Here is a 22,667-nt window from a genome sequence, read left to right as displayed (position 1 = left end):
TAAATTCTTCGGTGATCAGCCTTCTTGATGGTCCAGCTCTCACTTCCATACATCACTACTGGGAAAACCATAGCTTTAATTCTATGGACCTTTGTTGGCAAGGTGATGTCTCTGCTTTTTAGGATGCTGTCTAGGTTTGCCATTGCCTTTCTCCCAAGGAGCAGGCGTCTTTTAATTTTGTGGCTGCTGTCACCATCTGCAGTGATCATGAAGCCCAAGAAAGTAAAATCTCTCACTGCCTCCATTTCCTCCCCTTCTATTTGCCAGGAGGTGATTGGCCCAGTGGCCATGATCTTCGTTTTTTTGATGCTGAGCTTCAAACCATATTTTGCGCTCTCCTCTTTCACCCTCATTAAAAGGTTCTAACAATTCTACGATTCATTAAATGAAAAGCAAAAACGTGACTATGTGCAAAACAATATGGCGAGATATAATGGTATTGCTAAATGCACACAAAAGCATCCTTTATCTGCCTCAGCCTTTCCTCATCACTCACCACGGGAGCGTTTTTTGTTGATCAGTGTCTGGCAGAGGACAACCACGGTGAACAGCAGGACACTGACGATTCCTATGGAGCACACGAACACAGCATAGACATACAGGTCTGAAAGGCAAACCACGGATGAGTATCAGCCATCTGCTTTCATGTCTACCCAAGAAAGAATACACAAGTTTTGAACAAAAGTAAAAACACGCTTGGAGCCCCGGACCCAAAATCTTGGCAAGAAAGGTGTGAAAGGAGAAGAATATTACAGTGCTACCTTGGGTTAAGAACTTAATTTGTTCTGGAGGTCCGTTCTTAACCTTAAACTGTTTTTAACTTGAGGTACCACTTTAGCTAATGGGGCCTCCTGCTGCCGCTGCCGCGCGATTTCTGTTCTCATCCTGAAGCAAAGTTCTTAACCCGAGGTACTATTTCTGCGTTAGTGGAGTCTGTAACCTGAAGTGTCTGTAACCTGAAGCATCTGTAACCCGAGGTACCACTGTACCAACCATCCATACTGGGCAAGACCAAAGGCCTGTTCTACCAAGAATCTTGTCTTTAACAGTGAGCCGACACAGAGGTAAAAAAAGGTAAAGGTAAAGGACCCCTGGACGGATTAAGTCCACTCAAAGGTGACAATGGGGTTGCGGTGCTCATCTCGTTTTCAGGCCGAAGGAGCTGGTGTTTGTCCACAGACAGCTTTCTGGACCATGTGGCCAGCAGGACTAAACCGCTTCTGGTGCAATGGGACACTGTGACTTAATCCAGAGCGCACAGAAACACTGTTTACCTTCCCGTCACAGTGGTACCTATTTATCTATTTGCACTGGTGTGCTTTAGAGCTGCTAGGTAGGCAGGAGCTGGGACAGAGCAATGGGAGCTCACCCTGTCACGGGGATTCGAACCACCAACCTTCTGATCGGCAAGCCCAAGAGGCTCAGTGGTTTAGACCACAGCGCCACCTGCATCCCTTATACCCGACACAGAGGTACTTGATAAAAGGCTTAAATGATAAAAGGTTTAAACTTATTGAGAGAAGTGAGGTTATAGGGAACCAGACAGAGGGCCTTCTCGGTAGTGGTGCCCTCCTGTCAGATGTCAAGGAAATAAACAACCACCTGGCTTTTAGAAGACATCTGAAGGCAGCCCTGTTCAGGGAAGTTTTTAATGTTTGATGTCTCACTGTGGCAGTGGCAGGGGTGAGGAGGAGCATCATAAGACACCACTTGCCGGCTTGGTCATTGGTTTATTTGCCTGGCTGGCAAGGAATCAGCTGAGACCAATAATGAGGAAGAGCTGCAATAGCAGGTAATAATGGCTGCGAAAAGGCAGGTTCCCTGAGGAATGGGAGGGCTAGAGCTTTTCTATAATATTATACTTTGCATACATTCAGAATCTGGCAAGTGTTCCACATCCCTTCTCCGGTGGAATTTTGCTGCCTCCTGAAAAGGCTTTTCGCCTGCCTCTTAGTCAGTTTTCTTCCCCTTTCTCATTTTTATGGCCTTGTTTATATTTTCTCCACTACCCTTCTGTCAGCTTTGAAAGCTGCTTCTTGTGACTGACTTTCAGTTTCTGTATTTCTTTTTTTTTCCCATGCATAATTTTTTATTGATTTACATAATAAAAAATACAAAAATTCAACATCTTATTTTCACAGAATTTTTGGTTTGACTTCCTTCAGCCGTTCCACAAATCTTTCGTACCAATCTTTTGTATAGTTTCGCATTTCCTTTTTTGTATTGCCATTAATCACCACAGTTCTTTCAGTTTTCCTAGACAATACCCTTTCCTTTTTACAGAGCTCCTTTAAATCCCACTAGTGTTGTCTGTCCTTCACTTAGATTTTCCAGATATTTCATAAAGCTTTCCCAGTCCTTAATGAACCTCTGGTCTTTTAAATATCTAATTCTCCCTGTCATCTTATCCAACTCCGCGTAGTCTAACAATTTGAGTCTCCATTCCTCAATTGTCGGCAGGCCTTCTTGTTTCCAATTTTGGGCTAGTAGAACTCTTGCTGCCGTTGTTGCATACTGGAACAGTTTGTGATCTTTCTTCTTTACCTCCCTTCCTACTAGTCCTAACAGGAAAGCCTCAGGTTTTTTAACAAAGGTATAACTTAAGATTTTTTTAATTTCGTTATATACATTCTCCCAGAAACTTTTTACTTTTTGGCATTCCCACCACATGTGGTAGAAAGACCCCTCCCTTTCCTTGCATTTCCAGCATTTATTACAAGTTCCATACATTTTAGCCAACTTTGCAGGAGTCATATACCATCGGTAGAACATCTTCATTAGGTTCTCCTTTAGCGTTATACAGGCTGTGAATTTAAGATGCTCTTTCCAAAGTTTTTCCCACTCTTCTAAATATATATTGTGGCCGATGTCTCTAGCCCAGTGTATCATCACTGACTTTACTTCCTCATCTATTAGGTTCCACTCTAATAACTGATTATACATTTTAGATAGGGTTTTCTTATCATTATTCAATATCTCTGTCTGAAATCTTGAGTCCTTATCAGCATATCCTATATCTTTTATGTCTTTCCTAAACATTTCGTTTATTTGGAAATAGTGGAACCAGTCATAAACTTTCTCTTTAACCTGATCGTACGGTCTCATTTTCCATTTCCCCTCTTCTTTAATTAACAGTTGTTCATAAGTAGCCCAATTATCTCTCATATTTGTCCTCTTAACACTCATCGCTTCTAGTGGGGATAACCAGTGGGGGACTTTGGGTTCTAGCATATATTTGTTTCTTTCCCATACCTCAATCAGCGGGCCTGTGACTTTCAAAACCCTTATGTACTTTCCTCTTCTCACGCCACAGATAAGCGTGCCACCCAAATCTGTTGTCAAATCCCTCCAGGTCTAACACTTCCTTATTTTCCAATTTTATCCATGTTTTAACCCAGCATAGGCACGATGCCTCATAATATAATTTCAGATCTGGCAGGGCAAAGCCCCCCCTTTCCTTCGCGTCTGTCAAGAGTTTAAACTTTATTCTTGGTTTTCTGCCCTGCCAGATATATTTTGAGATCACTTTCTGCCAATCTTTAAATGTCTTCGTACCTTTAATTACTGTAATATTCTGGAATAAAAACAACATTTTTGGGAGCACGCTCATCTTGATTGTGGCTATTCTACCCCAGAATGACATTTTCAACTTCCCCCACGTCTCGAGATCTTTCTTAATTCCTTTCCATACTGTCTCATAGTTATTTTTGAACAAATCTATGTTTTTTGGAGTTACCCATATTCCTAGATATTTCACCTTTTTGGCCACCTCTATCTCCATTTGTTGTTGTAGCTCTTCAATCTCCTCTGTATCCATATTTTTTACCATGATTTTTGTTTTCCTTTTATTTAATTTAAAACCGGCCACTTTTCCAAATTGCTCAAATTCTTCAAGTACCTCTTTTGCTGAACCCATCGGGTCCTCCAATGTTACAACCAGGTCATCTGCGAATGCTTTGACTTTGTATTCGTTCTGTCCGACTGTTACTCCTTTTATCTCCTTATTTTGTCTTACTGAGTTTAAGAGGACTTCTAACACCATTATAAATAACAGCGGGGACAGTGGGCATCCCTGTCTTGTTCCTTTCGCTATTCTTATTTCCTCTGTCTCTACATTGTTTATTATCAGTTTCGCCTTTTGTTCCGTATAGATTGCCTTTACTCCGTTAAAGAATTCTGTGCCAACCTCCCTATATTCTAGTTGTTTCAACAGGAAATCCCAAATTATGTTATCGAATGCTTTCTCTGCATCTACGAACATCATCATAGCTTGCTTATCACACCTGGCAGATAAGTATTCTATAATATTTATTATATTTCTTGTATTATCCTTTAGTTGCCTGCCAGGCAGAAAGCCCGCTTGGTCTTTATGTATGGTTTCTGTTAATATATTTTTTAGTCTCCTCGCCAGAATTCCCGCAAAGATCTTGTAGTCTATGTTCAATAGGGAGATTGGCCTGTAATTCTGTATTTCTTAGTCACCTGGAACAAATTCGTTTTGAACTAGAAACGAGAGGATGTGAACATTCCTAAGAAAGCAAATAAAATTACTGTTTGGAGATTGCATGAAAGATTTCCACAACGCCAGGAAAATGTGATATTGGAGTTCAAAAACGTTTTGTTTGGCAGATAGCAACAAAACTGCACATCTTCCCTATAGAAGGGAGGATTTCAAACAAGCAGAGAGACACTGCAAGCCAATGACTTCACTCCAAAGGCAAGTGAACCCAAAGGCTCTAATATTCCATAAAATATTTGTGGTAACAATCCAACATGTTTAAAACCAGACTCATCGACATGAATTTTAGTCACATTTCAAGAGCAAAGGTCGGTCTGTCTGTCTCTCTCAAGCTTTTTGTACCCATCTTCATCTATAAGGAACAGTTTGAATCATTTCAGTTTCTGAAAACTTCCCCGATTTTTGTCCAAATTAATTTCTGTTCATTTAGTAAGATGCTCTTTAATGACAATGAATGTTGAATACGCAACACTTGCTATTCTACTCTTTATATTATATTCAGTCAGGCTTACCCACATATAAATGTCCCCCCAATATTTTATTCAAGTTGGCACCAAATCAATCAATCAATCAATCAATCAATCAAGGCAAAGAGCCCTGGCACCCTCTCCCCCACTTACAGAAAGCAGGATTATGTGCCAATTACATTTAGAGCCCTGAAGCATTTTTTTTGGTGACTCCTGGTTAAAGTAAATGTGTAACTATGGCTGTAACCCTTCTAAGAGCTCCTAAAACCAGTGGGTGCAAAACTTTATGGGGTGTGAGTGTTTTGGCGTACTTCCCCCATAAGAAAAAGCAAGGCTGCACAACGGTACTTTTCAGTGGATTCTCACATCTTCACGAAGATGAACAAAGGGGGGAAGCGTATACTTAACCCTCAAAGAACTTCCAGGCCTTGTGGTTTTTCTCTGGATTGGAGTCATCCGAAACTCTGGATGAAATCACTGCAATGGAACACACAACAGCATTGGCAAACTAGTCACACACTTTTCAAAAGGTCTCACTGTGAAAGCGGATTGCAGGTCAACAAAAGCAAGCAGCTGATTCCCTAAGCCAGGCACCCCCAAACTCGGCCCTCCAGATGTTTTGGGACTACAATTTCCATCATCCCTGGGCTTCCAGGGTGGCGCCATCGGCAATGGCGGACTCCCTCCGAACTGGAGGGACCAGCTCCGCATGAAACCGGTCTTTTCCGCTGCGGCGAAGCGGGGACCCTTCTGGAAATCACAGGCGGGTGAAGCCTGTGACCGTGGGACTCGGCAGGCACCCTTAGCGCCCCCCCAACCCGCAAAGGAACCCACAAACGGGCTCCGAAGCGAAGAGGGGGAAGTGGCGCGGTGCTGTGAGTCAATCGCTTTTCCTGCGGAGCGAAGCCGCATAGCCGTTGCCGGAGAGCGCTGCCTTTTTCCTGGGACAATTTGGCATCTAAAATAACCAACCGTGAGTACTGGAACATTGAATATCTGGACTTTAAATAAGAACTGGAGAAATAGAAAGGAATTTGGACTTAAAATTTACCCTAATTTGGTACTGAAACGGAAAGGTTTAAACAGGAAGTCAGCCTTCCGTTTCCCTGTAGCCAGAACAAAGCAAAGACAACGCAAACTAGAGCTTTAAAAATCACTCTTAAAGGATTGACTTTCATCATTTAAAATCGCTGAATCCCCCTTCGGTAGCAGGAGAAGAAGGGGGAGCTTTTTTTCGAGCTGTTTAAACCTGCAGAAGTGAATCTAAAGCAAAGTAATTTTCCACCGTCCTGATCCTGGAGCGGGGTGTCAGAATTGACGTTAGAAGCTCACTGACCAGAAACAAATGTCTTTGACAGATAGTTAAAAGAAGAGAAACATAGTGACTCCATTGCTCCCTTTCGCATCTTAAAAGAACAAATATGGACAAAATATCTTTAAAAAGAAACTTTGTTGCTATTGTTTTTAAGAGAAAGAACAATCAGAAGTTTTTCCCCCTAGAGGGGAACTGTGAAATTGTAACTAATCCCTGGGAGCTTGCAGCTGTCACTGATTACAACCGTGGGAAAGGGTTTGTGACCTTGCAGGACAATGTCTGCAGAAGCACTGTTGGGTGCTTTCTGCAAAATAAATGCCCTATTGGATCAGTTAAGCCAGAAGACGGATTTGATGACGAATGCGGCCAGAACCTTTGAACAGGTAGTGGGAAACTATATGGAGCCCACCCAGGAACTAAAACAGGAGCGTGCCATGACAGAACAGCTGAGAGATGAGGATTCTGCTGAATCTTGGGCGCCAGAGACGGAAGGAGCTGCGGCCCAGCAGGAATATAAATTTTTGGATTTGACAAATGAACTTGGAAAAGACCAGACTTGGAAAGGAAAAATTTGGTTTGGTTTGGAAATGGGGGGTGGATAGACCCCTCTATACAGGGAGATTTGGACTTTTCGAGTCTGGAAAGGGGGCGTCAGATGTCTGGAGCAGTGGGGGCTTTCAACTTTGAAGGAAATCTGGAACATGTTTTTAAATACTACATCGAGTCTAGTCTGGGCTATGGAAAAGGGACTGTTTGGTTGAAAAGGGTCAAAAACATTACCAAGCTGGAGTTCCCACGAATAAAAGGAAAATATGAAGAAGAGCGGTGGAAGGGACATGGAAGAGACTTGAGGGCCTCGGATATAAGATTGCCAGGTTAATGTGCTAGATTAATAGGACAAAAAGGACTGACAAAACCCGGGACCAGGAGGAAGGGACGCTGGAGGAAGTTTGGATTGCTTAAGTTTCTATTTCTATCATAAGGACTGTTTTACAAAATTGATGAATGTTAGGAAAATGTTGAAATGAAATTATTTGGCTCTTATAAAAATGTTTAAAGATTAGGTAAGAATGTTATGGTTAGGAGAAATTGGTAAAAATTAAGATTTAAGTTTTAAACTTTTTTTATATATAAGATAAGATGAAAATAGACTAAGGTAATGTAAGGACAGAATATTATGAATTATGGAAAGGATTTGCTGTGACTATTATAAATTAGGATACAGGAAAAGGGAGGAGGAGGAGGTCAAGGAAAGAAGGTATTGAAAGTGGAGAATTGGAGAATGATGGTTTTACTTTTCTTTTTCTTTTTTTTTGTCTTGTCTCTTTTTTTGTGTGTAATTTTAAAAAAATTTCTCAATAAATATCATTTAAAAAAAAAAAATTTCCATCATCCCTGACCAGTGGTCCTGTTAGCTAGGGATGATGGGAGTTGTAGTCCCAAAACATCTGGAGGGCCAAGTTTTGGGATGCCTGTTCTAAGCTAAAGCCTGCCTTCAGGGATCCAACTGTGAACTGAATGTGAGTAAACTTCTTACTACTTTTAAAAGAAGCTTCTTGTGTCTTCATTCTTTTTAGGAGGGACAAAAGGGGTCTTACCAGGAATATACTCCAATCTGAACAAAGCCAGATTGGATTGCTTAAGTAAAGAGATTCAAACAAATCTATCAGCTAGCTTCCTGCTATATATTGGGGAATGCACTCTGCTGCTGACTCAGAAGTGTGTGTGAGGAAGGATATTATTAAATCAATATATCCTCTCCTAGTATCTGCAATGTTCCCACACAGCCCCCTCTTAATTTACCCAAGAATGACCACACCCTTGGCCTGTTGTCGGGTCATAGTCAGGTCACTAATCACAAGACACGAAGGTGCAAGAATAAGAGAAGCACAAGCTCCTGATTTTTCTTAAAAGCAATTAAAGGAACTTCATCAGATAGAGGCTTACAGTATACAGTGGTACATCGGGTTAAGTACTTAATTCGTTCCGGAGGTCCGTTCTTAACCTGAAACTGTTCTTAACCTGAAGCACCACTTTAGCTAATGGGGCCTCCTGCTGCTGCTGTGCCACCGGAGCACGATTTCTGTTCTCATCCTGAAGCAAAGTTCTTAACCTGAAGCACTATTTCTGGGTTAGCGGAGTCTGTAACCTGAAGCGTATGTAACCTGAGGTACCACTGTATAGAGAAGAACTGGGAAATCTGGGGCCCTCTAAAGATGTTGTTAGACTACAACTCATAGAATCAGAGTTGGAAAGGGACCTCAAGGGGCGTCTAGTCCAGCTCCCATCATGCCTGGCGGGTGTCCTGCTGGTGGGGGCTGATGGCCGTCAGAGTCCAACAACATATCGAGGGTTCGTGGTTCCCCCACCCCAAAATGGAGACATTTGGCAGATGAACACAAAGTTATTGGCCAAGCCCATGACTGAAAAATGAACAACATTTATCAGGCAAGAAGTTCAGAAACTGTCTCCATATGCAGAATGTTTAGCAACCAAGTTCAACACGCTGTCGTTGTGAAAGGGTCGCCCAATGTGCTGCTGGTTATTTGCGAAGGCGATACTTGCTTTCAACTATTTGGGGGACTGGGGGCGGCTGGTATGGAGGACTCCCTGAATGGGGTAACTGTGCCCCTGAAGGACCAGGTGCGTAGCCTGGTAGTCATTTTGGACTCACAGCTATCCATGGAGGCACAGGTCTATTCTGTGTCTAGGGCAGCTGTCTACCAACTCCACCTGGTACACAGGCTGAAACCCTACCTGCCCGTGGACTGTCTCGCCAGAGTGGTGCATGCTCTAGTTATCTCCCACTTGGACTACTGCAATGCGCTCTACGTGGGGCTACCTTTGAAGGTGACCTGGAAACTACAACTAATCCAGAATGCAGCAGCTAGACTGGTGACTGGGGGCAGCCGCCAAGACCACATAACACCGGTCTTGAAAGACCCACATTGGCTCCCAGTACGTTTCCGAGCACAATTCAAAGTGTTGGTGTTGACCTTTAAAGCCCTAAACGGCCTCGGCTCAGTATACCTGAAGGAGTGTCTCCACCCCCATTGTTCTGCCCGGACGCTGAGGTCCAGCGCCGAGGGCCTTCTGGCGGTTCCCTCATTGCGAGAAGCAAAGCTACAGGGAACCAGGCAGAGGGCCTTCTCGGTAGTGGCGCCCGCCCTGTGGAACGCCCTCCCATCAGATGTCAAAGCGATAAACAACTACCTGACATTCAGAAGACATCTTAAGGCAGCCCTGTTCAGCGAAGTTTTTAATGTGTGACATTTTAGTGTATTTTTGGTCTCTGTGGAAGCCGCTCAGAGTGGCTGGGGAAACCCAGCCAGATGGGTGGGGTATAAATAATAAATTATTATTATTATAAATTATTATTTATGACAAATCCTAAACGGTTTGGGTCAATTTCGAGCTCTTTCTCGATTTCTTCTATACAGACAGGCCGGCAAGAATTGCAAACGTTTTAATCCATAAAAATAAGGGAAGATTGCAAGAGGAGCTGTTCATGGACTCACCTTGGATTTCTGTAGACGCACTACTGTTTGACCACGCTGTCCACTTGTTCCTATACTTGCCAATCTCCTGAACTTTGCAAATATAGTGTCCCTGGTCAGCTTCCTGGAGATTCAGGATAAAAAATGTGTACATCGTCCTATGTCTCTCCTCCAAAAGGTGAAGTCTTTGCTTATAGAACTGGCGGTTGTAATTCCCATAGTACTGGACTACTCCATATTTAGTCATTTTGATCATCAGGTACTCTTGGGTCGGCGGAAGGGCAAAGAGCCACCGGACAGCCAGGAGGTTCTCTATTCGTCTTTTTTGAGACACGTGGCAAAAGAGGGTAGCATTGTCTCCAACCACGTATTGCACTCTGGGTCCCGGAGATACAGTGACATTCAGAGCTTCATAGACACCTGCAAAAGAAAAGATGGGTAAATGCAAGCAGACTCTTGCAAGAGCGTGTGACCTCCATGTACAATAAATGCAAAGCTATTGCTTTAATAAGGGACGTGGGTGGCGCTGTGGGTTAAACCACAGAGCCTAGGGCTTGCCGATCAGAAGGTCGGCGGTTTGAATCCCCACGATGGGGTGAGCTCCCATTGCTCGGTCCCTGCTCCTGCCAATCTAGCAGTTCGAAACCAAGTCAAAGTGCAAGTAGATAAATAGGTACTGCTCCAGCAGGAAGGTACCGTATTTTTTGCACTATAAGACTCACTTTTTCCCTCCTAAAAAGTAAGGGGAAATGTGTGTGCGTCTTATGGAGCGAATGCAGGCTGCGCAGCTATCCCAGAAGCCAGAACAGCAAGAGGGATTGCTGCTTTCACTACACAGTGATCCCTCTTGCTGTTCTGGCTTCTGAGATTCAGAATTTTTTTTTTCTTGTTTCCCTCCTCCAAAAACTAGGTGCGTCTTGTGGTCTGGTGCGTCTTATAGAGCGAAAAATACGGTAAATGGTGTTTCCGTGCGCTGCTCTGGTTCACCAGAAGCGGCTTAGTCATGCTGGCCACATGACCCAGAAGCTGTACGCCGGCTCCCTCGGCCAATAAAGCGAGATGAGCGCCGCAACCCCAGAGTCGGCCACGACTGGACCTAATGGTCAGGGGTCCCTTTACCTTTACCTTTATTGCTTTAATGGTGAGGATGATGGGGAACAGATTTGTGCATCATTTATAGGGGTTTTACTTTTTCTGAGTAGGATATCCTATTTTCCCAGCACTTACCCTACGGCACAGACTATCAGCTGTCAGCAGCAAAAGGAAAGGCCATTGGATTATGATGACTTCCACATTAGTGTGTGGGCCTTGGTACGGAGTTGTCTAAATGGCACCGAACTTTGTTAGGCTTCTTGTGTCATATCAATGGAAATACATCCATACGTATTTTCTAGTAAAATCAAAATCAGATTTTCTCCTTACACCTGGTACAATCTGTGCTATAACCCTCCAACATTTCTCTAATGAAAAAAGGGAGTCCTAATAATAATAATAATAATAATAATAATAATAATAATATTTTTTAAAAAATAATTTTTATTAAGGTTTCAATCAAAAATTGAACAGAAAAGACATAAAAAAGATACACAAATACACAATACAAATCCCAGAAAAAAACAAAAAAAAAAACCACGAAAAGCAAGAAACAACAATAAAAAAAGAAACATAACAATTAAAAACAATATCACTTTTCCATTTTCGTTTTTGAATTTACTTATTTTCTGGACTTCCTCATACCTCCCTCTTTTGTATTCCAGTCCAAATTGTTTGTCCAGCAATTTCTTTTCCACTTTTTTAATCACAATCTTTAATTTTAATATAATATATAACACTTAAACTTCTTTAATCCTAATCTTTAATCTTAATGTAATATAACATTAAAATTTTACCTCTTAAGTACCAAATTTCCATTTCCTTAAACATCTTTAATCCTAATCTTTAATGTTAGTCTATCAATAACTTTAACCTGTACAGCTGGAAACCACTTATTTTCGATCCAACATCACTCTAACATTCTTTAATTTTGCAATGTTTCTGAAGATAATCTTTGAATTTCTTCCAATCTTCCTCCACCGACTCTTCTCCCTGGTCACGGATTCTACCAGTCATTTCCGCCAGAATAATAATAATATTTAAAGGACCCAATGAGGTGAGGAGGAAAGTCCTACGATTCAGATGAAATCTTGCTTTATTTCAAAATTTAATTGTGCTAAGTGTGTGATTTATTTTGTAAAACCAATGAAAACTATTTCAAAAACAAAAGAAGAATATGCAGCTGTCTCTTACGGGGATCAAACCTGCAACGTGGGCATTGCCAGCACCACACTCTAACCAACTGAGCTCTCCAGCTGTTTCCTCTTCCTGATTTACACTTTTCCTGATTCTGCCTCCTTTCTGAGCCCTTGGCATGTCTGCAGGTGCCCCTCCTTCCTTCCTAGCAACCAGGATGCACCCTTCCTGAGGCAGGTTCATCTGAGGCCATGAAGCTGGTTTCTGAAACTACTACTATGCAATAAGTGCAGGTGGGTGTTAAAAGGATACAGAGACACATAGCAAATGCAAACTGTGGTGATCCATTAGTTCTAAGAGCTTGGAAGAGCGAAGCAAAGAAAAGCTAACTTTCTAAAAGCTCTCAAGAATAATAGCTGGAAACAGTGTTTGGATTCATTCCGGACTGACAAGCTGGCAACTTGATAACATTTCCACCACAGGTAGAGATATTTATTTATTTTTTAAATGATATTTATTGGAATTATTTTTTTTAAAGTTACAAAAGAAAACAAAGTAGAAAAAGAACAAAGAAAGAACAAAGAAAAACACAAACCACATCCAACAATACAAATTCAAAAAAAACAAAAATACACCACAAACATTTAAAAACAAATCCATTATTCTCAAATCCTCAACTGTCATTACCTTCTTCCTTTGACCTCCTCCTCCTCCCTTTTTTTGTATCCTAGTTGTTAATTGTTGCAGCAAATCCTTTCCATATTTCATAAAATTCTGTCATTACATTACCTTAAACTATTTTAATCTTATCTTACTATAAAAAACCTTGAAACTTAAAACTTAAATCTTATTTTTACCAACTTCTCATAACCATAATATTCTTACATAATTCTTTAAACAATTTTACTAAAGCCAAGTAATTTCATTCCAACATTTTTCTAACATTCATCAATTTTATAAAACAATCCTAGTAGTAGAAAATAAAATAAAAACAATCCAATCTTCATCCAGCGTCCCTTCCTCCTGTTCCTGGGTTTTGTCAGTCCTTATTATCCCATCGATCTAGCGCATTAACCTGGTAACCTTATATCCGAGGCCCTTAAGTCTCTTCCATGTCCCTTCCGCAGCTCTTCTTCATATTTGTAACTGTATTTTCCCTTGTCTCCTGCTCGTTTCACTCGTGGGAACTCCAGCTTAACAATATTTTTGACCCTTCTCGACAGATCAGCCCCTTTTCCATAATCCACACTAAATTCCATGTGGTATTTAAGAACATGTTTCAAAATCCCTCCAAAATTAGGAGCCCCCACAATCCCAGACATCTCACGGCCCGTTGCCAGACTTGAAAAGTCCAAACATACCTGCATAGGGGGGTCTATCCAGCCCCCCATTTCCAAACCAAACCAAACTTTTTCTTTCCAAATCTGGCTTTTTCCAAGTTCATTTGTCAAATCCGAAAGCTCATGTTCCTGTTGGGCCTGTTCTGTCAGGGCACACTCCTGATTTAATTCCTGGGTGGGCTCCACATATTTTCCCACTGCCTGTTCAAAATTTCTAATCGAATCAGCCATCAAATTCGTCTTCTCATGTAGCTGTTCCAGTAGGGCATTTGTTTTATAGAAAGCACACAACAGAGCTTCTGAATACATTGTCCTGCAAGGTCAGATGTCTATTCCCACGATTGTAATCTGTAACAGCTGCCAGTTCCCCGGAGTTGGTTACAGTTTCACAGTCTCCCTCTAGGGGGGAAACTTCTATTTGTTCTTTCTTTTAAAGACAAGTCTAGCAACAAAGTTTCCTTTTTCAGATATTTTGTCAATATTTGTTCCTTTAAGAAGCGAAGGGGAACAATGGAGTCAAAGTTTCTCTTCTTATAGCTATCTGTCAAAAACGTTGTCTCTGGTCAATGAGATATTATGCAGGTAGAGATATTATACAGAACACACACACACACCTTTGAATGAGTAAGTCATATAGAAGGGCCACTTCAGAGCAACTGCGAGGAAGCAGCTTGGAATCGGATCCGTCCCACAAAAATGTTGTGACACAGATGCAGGGCGGGTAAACTCGCTTATTTGAATAAATAAATGAACTTAAACCTTATTGTTTTTGTTGTACAGTGGTACCTCGGGTTACAGACGCTTCAGGTTACAGATGCTTCAGGGTACAGACTCCGCTAACCCAGAAATAGTACCTCGGGTTAAGAACTTTGCTTCAGGATGAGAACAGAAATCGTGCAGCAGTGGCACAGCCGCAGCGGGAGGCCCCATTAGCTAAAGTGGTGCTTCAGGTTAAGAACAGTTTCAGGTTAAGAACAGACTTCTGGAACGAATTAAGTTCTTAACCCGAGGTACCACTGTACAGCGGAACCTCGGTTGTTGAACGCTTCGGAAGTTGAACGTTTTGGTTTTGAATGCCGACAACCCGGAAGTGAATGCTTCCATTTTCAAATTTGCCTCAGATGTCGAACGGCTTCTGAGGCGGGTTTCTCCTTTTTTTCAATGGCTTTTGCCGACCGGCAATTGCGCCTAAGTTGTCGAACTTTCAGAAGTTGAACGGTCTTCCGGAACAGATTATGTTCGACAACAGAGGTTCCACTGTATTTAAGTTTGTAAGAGCTACATTTCTCTTAAATAACAACTTAGCTGATATTAAATTGAATATAAGCATATTAGTTCAACAGTAAAGATAAAAGGTAAAGGACCCCCTGGACAATTAAGTCCAGTCAAAGGCAACTATGGGGTTGTGGCGCTCATCTCGCTTTCAGGCCGAGGGCATTTGTCCACAGACAGCTTTTCCGAGTCATGCGGCCAGCAGGACTAAACCACTTCTGGCGCAACGGAACACCCTGACGGAAACCAGAGTGCACAGAAACACCATTTACCTTCCCGCTGCAGCGGTACCTATTTATCTACTTGCACTGGCGTGCTTTTGAACTGCTAGGTTGGCAGGAGCTGGGACAGAGCATCAGGAGCTCACTCCGTCGTGGGGATCTGAACTGCCAATCTTCTGATCGGCAAGCCCAAGAGGCTCAGTGGTTTAGACCACAGCGCCACCCGCATCCCACTTCAACAGTAATGCCTGCACATAACACTGAGCTCACTGGGCACATGTCCATGCGGCGGGAATGCAGCCTACTGTGAAATAAATATATGTGTCACATTGATTGCTCTGCCTGCTTTTTCCTCTGGGCCATGCCCACCACCGGAACATGGAATCATGGAATTGGAGATTGGAGGTCCAACCGCTGACATTTCTCCAATGAAAATAGGGACATCCTAAGGCAGGGGGCAGGGATGTGGGTGGCGCTGTGGGTTAAACCACAGAGCCTAGGACTTGCCGATCTGAAGGTCGGCGGTTTGAATCCCCGCGACGGGGTGAGCTCCCATTGCTCGGTCCCTGCTCCTGCCAACCTAGCAGTTCGAAAGCACACCAGTGCAAGTAGATAAATAGGTACCACTCCGGCGGGAAGGTAAACGGTGTTTCCGTGCGCTGCTGTGGTTCGCCAGAAGCGCCTTAGTCATGCTGGCCACATGACCCAGAAGCTGTACGCCGGCTCCCTCGGCCAATAAAGCGAGATGAGCGCCGCAACCCCAGAGTCGGCCACGACTGGACCTAACGGTCAGGGGTCCCTTTACCTTTACTTTAAGGCAGGGATCGGCAAGATTTACCTCGCCTGGGCTGGTTCACGCCTGCAGAGATTGCTCCGTCGGCCGGATTGCGTCAGCGCAGATGCGATTTCCGGCGCTGCAGAAGTGAGTCTCTGCTCTGCACTGCACCAGTTTAGCACAGCGCGTGGGGACTTGCCGAGAGGCTGGCTCGGGTGGGGGGGGCTCAGGGGCCGTTGAAACGACCCCTGTGGGCTGCTTGTGGCCCATGGGCCGCAGGTTGCTGACCCCTGTCCTAAGGAAAAGCGGGACATTCCAGAATAAAACCGGGATGGCTTCCTTAAATACGGGACTGTCCCTGGAAAATAGGGACACCTGGAGGGTCTCGTAAGTCATAGTTCACACTAACCACAATTCCCAGTTCAGACAAAACAACTAACTCATGCACACAAATCTGCTTTTTAGCTACAGATAGGTAGCCGTGTTGGTCTGCCATAGTCAAAATAAAAAAAATCCTTCCAGTAGCACCTTTAAGACCAACTAAGTTAGTTCTTGGTATGAGCTTTCGTGTGCAAGCACACTTCTTCTTCTGTATCTGAAGAAGTGTGCTTGCACACGAAAGCTCATACCAAGAACTAACTTAGTTGGTCTTAAAGGTGCTACTGGAAGGATTTTTTTTATTCTGCTTTTTAGCGTTAGGCACGAACCCGAGAAATCTCTAAACTGAGCTAGGTACATAAAAAAGTTTCCTTAAGTCCAGTGTTAAATGAACAGTCCACTCAGTCACGTATCAAATATGAATATTTACATTCTGTCTACCAAACATATGTAGCAAGCACAAGGAAGCAGATATGAGGATATTTTGTTTCACCTAATGAGAACAAGCTGCTCTCATCTGGCAACAGCTATCAAACCCCCTTTCAACCTCTCAGTTGTGGCGATTTCATTTCTTGTGAGCATGGAGCCAACCAGAAAGGAGCCGCAATGGGAAGAAGATGACAGATTGCTTTATGCGCAGGCTCCTATATTGCATGAACTGTTACGGTTGCTGACTGAGAAAAGGTCATATATGGGAAAATTTTAATTTGCCTCCTGGGTAAAAACAAACAAACTTACCTATAAGCAATGTGTGTGTGTGTGTGTGTGTGTGTGTGTGTGTGTAAAAATCAAGTTATTAAAAAAATTATATGTAGCGTTCCCATGGCCCCTTTAAAATGGTGTCATGTACTGTAAATTATATTCTATTTAGTTGTAAGTTAACACTGTTCAAGGAAATACACAATGGGAAACTCACACTTTTTTTTCCTTAGAAACAGATGGAAAAATCCCAAGAAACATGTGGGCTGCAGTCTAAAAACTGACATCACTTTTGACTTGTAAACTCTTACAAACCAACTCTTACGAACCAGCTCATCACTGTACATATCGCTGCTCCTAAATTTCATGAATAGTGTTGAGCCATTGACAGGGAAAGCAAAGTTGAAGCCATTGCCAGCCCGGAAAAAGAGACGTCCCTGGGAATTTGATGTTGTTTAAATTTGTAGACCACCCTATACCCACAGTTCTCTTTTTTTTTTTAAAGCAATTTATTGGGTTTTACAATAAGAGTAAACATAATAAACAATATAACATTTATCTTAACATAGTTTCACATTTTCTTTGGACTTCCTCACACCTCCCGCTCCCACTTTCATCGTTATAACATTTTGTCAGCAATTTATCATCTTATTTAAATTCTTATATCCCTTCTATATTTCATAATCTTATAATTCTCAAAAGGAGCTAAATTTTCACAGTCTTACTTATTTTCTTAAAAACTTCTAAATTTAGTGGTGCTCAGTTGTTTTAGTCTAGCATCTTATTTAGCATTCACTCAAATTACAATGCTTTTGTAAATAGTTCTTAAATTTCTTCCAATCCTCCTCAATCCTCTCTTCTCCCAGGTCACGAATTCTGCCGGTCATTTCAGCCAGTTCCATGTAGTCTATCAGTTGCATCTGCCATTCTTCCAGTGTGGGTAGATCTTGAGTTTTCCAGTGTTTTGCGAGAAGTATCCTTGCTGCTGTTGTTGCATACATAAAAAATGTCTGGTCCTTCTTTGCCACCCCTTGGCCGACAATACCCAAAAGGAAAGCCTCTGGTTTCTTAGTGAAGGTATATTTAAATACCTTTTTCAATTCATTATAAATCATTTCCCAGAACGCCTTCACTTTAGGGCAAGTCCACCAGAGGTGGAAGAACGTTCCCTCACACTCTTTACATTTCCAACACTTATTATCAGACAGGTGGTAAATTTTGGCAAGTTTGACTGGGGTCATATACCATCTATAAATCATTTTCATTACATTTTCTTTCAGAGCGTTACATGCAGTAAATTTCAATCCATTACTCCACAACCTCTCCCAGTCCTCAAACATGATATTATGCCCAATGTCCTGTGCCCACCTTATCATAGCCGATTTAACCGTTTCATCTTGTGTATTCCATTTCAACAGCAAGTTATACATCCTTGAAAATACCTTAATCTTTGGTTCTAACAATTCTGTTTCTAGTTTCGATTTCTCCACCTGGAACCCTAGTTTCTTATCATTTTTAAAAACTTCTTTAATCTGAGCGTAATGTAACCAATCTCGCACTTTGTCTTTCATTTTCTCCAAACTCTGCAATTTCCAATTGTCTCCATCCTTTTCTAGTATTTCCCAATATTTTGGCCATTTAGCCTCCATATTGGGTCTTTTTCGGGCCTTAGCTTCCAGAGGTGAAAGCCACCTTGGTGTTTTATTTTCCAGCAAGTCTTTATATTTTGTCCAGACATTAAACAGTGATTTTCTGACAATATGGTTCTTAAAGGCCTTATTTGCTTTAACCTTGTCATACCATAAATATGCATGCCAACCAAAAGCGTTGTTAAACCCTTCCAAATCCAACACATCAGTGTCTTCAAGAAGTAGCCAGTCTTTTAGCCAGCAGAACGCTGCGGCTTCATAATACAACTTTAAGTCTGGCAGGGCAAAGCCCCCTCTTTGTTTTGCATCGGTTAATATCTTAAACTTAATTCTGGGCTTTTTGCCCTGCCAGACAAACTTAGAAATGTCTCTCTGCCACTTCTGAAAGCACTCCGTTTTGTCCAAAACCTGAAGTGTTTGGAATAAAAACAACATCCTTGGCAATACGTTCATCTTGATAGCAGCAATTCGGCCTAACAAAGAAAGTTTCAATTTTGACCAACTATCTAAGTCTCTCTTAATTTCTGTCCAGCATTTTTCATAATTATCCTTAAATAGACTTAGATTTTTTACTGTTATGTTTACCCCTAGGTATTTTACTTTTTTAACCACATTGAGTTCCGTCTCATTCTGAAACCGTTCTGACTCTGTGTCAGTCAAATTTTTCCCCAAAACCTTAGTTTTCTGTTTATTTAGTTTAAATCCAGCCACCCGACCAAAGTCATTCCTATACCCACAGTTCTCAAGGTGGTAACATAAAATCCCAATATAAATACACAAAATACATAATAAAAACAAAAACAAACAACCCCAACACATTTTAAAAGGGCATTGGATGACAATCAACCAAAGGCCGGGTTAAAGAGGAACATTTTTGCCTGGCGCCTAAAGGTGTATAATGAAGGCACCAGGCAAACCTCCCTGGGGAAAGCGTTCCAGAGAAGAGGAGCCACTGCAGAGAAGGCCCTGTTCTCGTGTTGCCACCCTCTGGACCTCTCGTGGAAGGGGCACACGAAGAAGGGCCTCAGAGGATGATCTCAGGGTCTGGGTAGGTTCATGTGGGGAAGGCCTCGCCCTCCCAGCCAGAATTAAACCGCTGAGCCTTGGGCTCGCCTATCAGAAGATCGGTGGTTTGAATCCCCGCAACGGGGTGAGCTCCTGTTGCTTTGTCCCAGCTCCTGCCCACCTAGCAGTTTGAAAGCACACCAGTGCAAGTAGATAAATAGGTACTGCTCCAGCGGGAAGGTAAACAGTGTTTCTGTGCGCTGCTCTGGTTCACCAGAAGCGGCTTAGTCATGCTGGCCACATGACCCGGAAAAACTGTCTGTGGACAAACACCGGCTCCCTCAGCCTGTAAAGCGACATGAGAGCCACAACCCCAGAGTCATTCGCGACTGGACTTAACTGTCAGGGGTCCCTTTACCTTTACCTATCCCACCCTTTTATGCTCGTCTATGGCTGTAATAAAGATGTGAATTGAATTGCTACTTAACAAGCAGCAAATATCCCGTATTTTTCACTCTATAAGACGCGCAAGACCACAAGAAGCACCTAGTTTTTGGAGAAGGAAAACAAGAAAAAAAATATTCTGAATCCCAGATCCCTCTTGCTGTTCTGGCTTCTGGGATAGCTGCGCAGCCTGCATTCATCCCATAAGACGCACACACATTTCCCCTTACTTTTTAGGAGGGAAAAAGTGAGCCTTATAGAGCAAAAAATACGGTAACTTCAGGCTCTGAGTGCCAAACCAGACAAGTGACCAATATGTGCTTGTGCTTGCCTCCCCAAAAATATACAGAGGGGGCACCTGACATGCCACCATGGCTGGAATGTCCCTAGATGTGATGAGGCAGACAGAGCCTCCCCAGTCCTTCAATCAAACCACAGGTACATTGCAGGGGTAGGATGGAGTAAGAAATTGAAGAGCGACTATTCACATTAATTTTATCTTGCATCTCCTTTTGCACTTCCAAGGGAGACTATACCTAGTGTGAACACAAATGCTAGAATTTGTGGCAAAACCAGCTTGCAAATTCATTATGCCACTTCAAGGAAAACAGTGGCGGCAGCAGTAACAACAACAACAATGCCAGCCCTTTATCTATTTTGTACGTCAAAGTTTGCCAAGAAACACAAAAGTTGCATAGGTTACTACAGAAGAAAGTTTGCAGGAAAAAACTGACGTGTCCTTCCAGAGGGGCTGAATGCAAGGGGGAAAATAAAGGTAAAGGTAAAGGGACCCCTGACCATTAGGTCTAGTTGCGGACGACTCTAGGGTTGCGGCGCTCATCTCGCTTTATTGGCCGAGGGAGCTGGCGTACAGCTTCCGGGTCATGTGGCCAGCATGGCAAAGCCACTTCTGGCGAACCAGAGCAGTGCACGGAAACACCGTTTACCTTCCCGCCAGAGTGGTACCTATTTATCTACTTGCACTTTGATGTGCTTTCGAACTGCTAGGTGGGCAGGAGCAGGGACCGAGCAACGGGAGCTCACCCCGGTGCGGGGATTCGAACCGCTGACCTTCTGATCGGCAAGTCCTAGGCTCTGTGGTTTAACCCACAGCGCCAGCAGGCAGTGGGTATGTGATCCCGGGAAAGCCAGGGCCAATCACAGCTCTCCAGTCGGTGCCTCTGTGCCCAGAGTGTGCATTTGCCCTTCTCACAATGTCTTCTCCTGCGGAGGAAAAATCCCAGGAACTTACAGCAAACAGGATTGTATAATAAAAACATGAGGTGGCATTCCACACTCTTAAATTTAGTCCCATATGGGTTTTCTTGTTCAGAAAGATGCATATTATCACCCTCTACTCCAATCCTGTTTATTCAACTTGGTTGTTGTTTTTTATTGCATTTACGGTTCTCACCCACCATTTTGCACATTGATTTATCCGTGTGTCATATTAAGAGGATTCACTGACAAACGTATATACCTGTAAAACCAGCTTGAATAAAATATCAGGGAAGCGGGCCCAGGTAAGACCCGCCCCAAAGAACTGATCACAAGACTCAGCGCACCCCCCCCATTTGAATGACGATGGCCATCCACTTTGAAGGGGCCTGGCCCCCTCAAATATTTTACCGGGGGGCCGGAGAGACCTCAGTGCCTAGGAGTTGGCTCCTATGCTATAAAACTAGCACGCTCCCATTTACAGATCTGTCACTTATCGATGCCATCGGAACAGTTCGCGCGTCACCCCGCCCCTTCGCTTGCACCCAAACCCCTTTTGAGCAGATCTGGCGCCCACCTCAGTTCACTTTTCTTGGAGGGGGCGGCAGCAAACAGGCGCTGCGCAGAGGTCGTCGGGAGGATGCGAGGGGACCGCCACGACCAACTTTCCAAGCAGATCCCTTCCCTCTGCCCTCGGCAGCCTTGGCTCGCCTCCCAGGCGGACGCCGTCGCAGCTGCTGCCCTGGGCGCCTGGCAGGAGAGCAGCAGCAGCTGCGCCCGCCCCGTCCAAGAAGCGCAGAGGGCGCCGGATGGCGGATCCGGGAGACGGTTGCTGGAAGGGACGGGGCGGTAATGGGGGAGAGCTTAGGGTGGTGGGTGGGGGGAGGAAGAAGAGAGGGAGGGAGAGTCGAGGAGGGGGAATCCCCGGTCCCGATCGACGTGCGCCCTCTTACCTGGTGCGCCAACCCAACCAAGCAGCATCAGGACCAGGAGACGCATCGCCCGCGGCAGGAGGAGGGCGATGGGTGGAAGGAAACAAGGGCCGGGCTCCCGACCGCCCTTCCCGTCGTGCTCGCCCGGACTCTCCGTGCCCGCCGGCCGCTTCTCTCCTTCCCTTCCCGCCCCGGCCTTCCCTTTCTCCGTCCCGCGCGGCTCAGGCTTTCTGCTTCGGCCGGAGCAAGCGCCAGCAGCACGGCAGCAACAGTTTCCCGAGACCGCCCCGTCGGGGAGGCCCCAGAAGTCCCGGAAAGTCACGCCTGCCCAGCCAGCCCCCCAGCTCCCACCCTACAGCTCCGCGAGGAGGCGGGGCGAGATCGTCTCTTAAAGCGGCTGTTTAGGAAAAGGACCCAAACGCCGCCCTTCTCCCTCCCCCACGGGGAGGGGGGTTTAGCTGGAGCCTCTCTTGCTTGGGCAGAAATAGCACAGGGAGAGCCAGGGGCGCATCGCCAGGGAAGCGAGCCAGTTCTATCGGTAGACGCGCTAGCCGAGCGCAGGACGCAGGGCGCGTTAACTGCGCGCACCTGCGAGAGATCTCTCGCGCAGCTGCTTCTCCCAGGGTGGGGTGGGTTGGATTGGGTGAATGTGTCAGGCCAGCTCGCCGCTTCTTACAGCATCCCCTCCCCGCTCTTGCTCCAAACTT

The 22,667-nt window shown here is 44.0% G+C and overlaps 1 protein-coding gene across 1 annotated transcript in view; it reads right to left on the bottom strand.

Moving 5' to 3' along the window:
• VSTM4 (V-set and transmembrane domain containing 4) overlaps nucleotides 1–22,360 on the bottom strand; it is a 35,853-nt gene extending 13,493 nt beyond the window's left edge. Inside the window, exons 1-4 of the mRNA XM_081005723.1 lie at nucleotides 21,982–22,360; nucleotides 9,820–10,218; nucleotides 5,395–5,463; nucleotides 497–604 (exon numbers count right to left, since the gene is read on the bottom strand). Of these exons, the coding sequence (XP_080861849.1) occupies nucleotides 497–604; nucleotides 5,395–5,463; nucleotides 9,820–10,218; nucleotides 21,982–22,027 (622 nt within the window). The 5' untranslated portion in view covers nucleotides 22,028–22,360. The remainder of the gene's footprint in view (nucleotides 1–496; nucleotides 605–5,394; nucleotides 5,464–9,819; nucleotides 10,219–21,981) is intronic.
• Between the last annotated feature and the right edge of the window lie 307 nt (nucleotides 22,361–22,667).

This window comes from Podarcis pityusensis (genome assembly GCF_964106645.2).
Source record: "Podarcis pityusensis genome assembly, chromosome: 5".
In the NCBI taxonomy this organism is placed as follows: domain Eukaryota; kingdom Metazoa; phylum Chordata; class Lepidosauria; order Squamata; family Lacertidae; genus Podarcis; species Podarcis pityusensis.
This window is presented reverse-complemented; position numbering and strand designations above follow the sequence as displayed.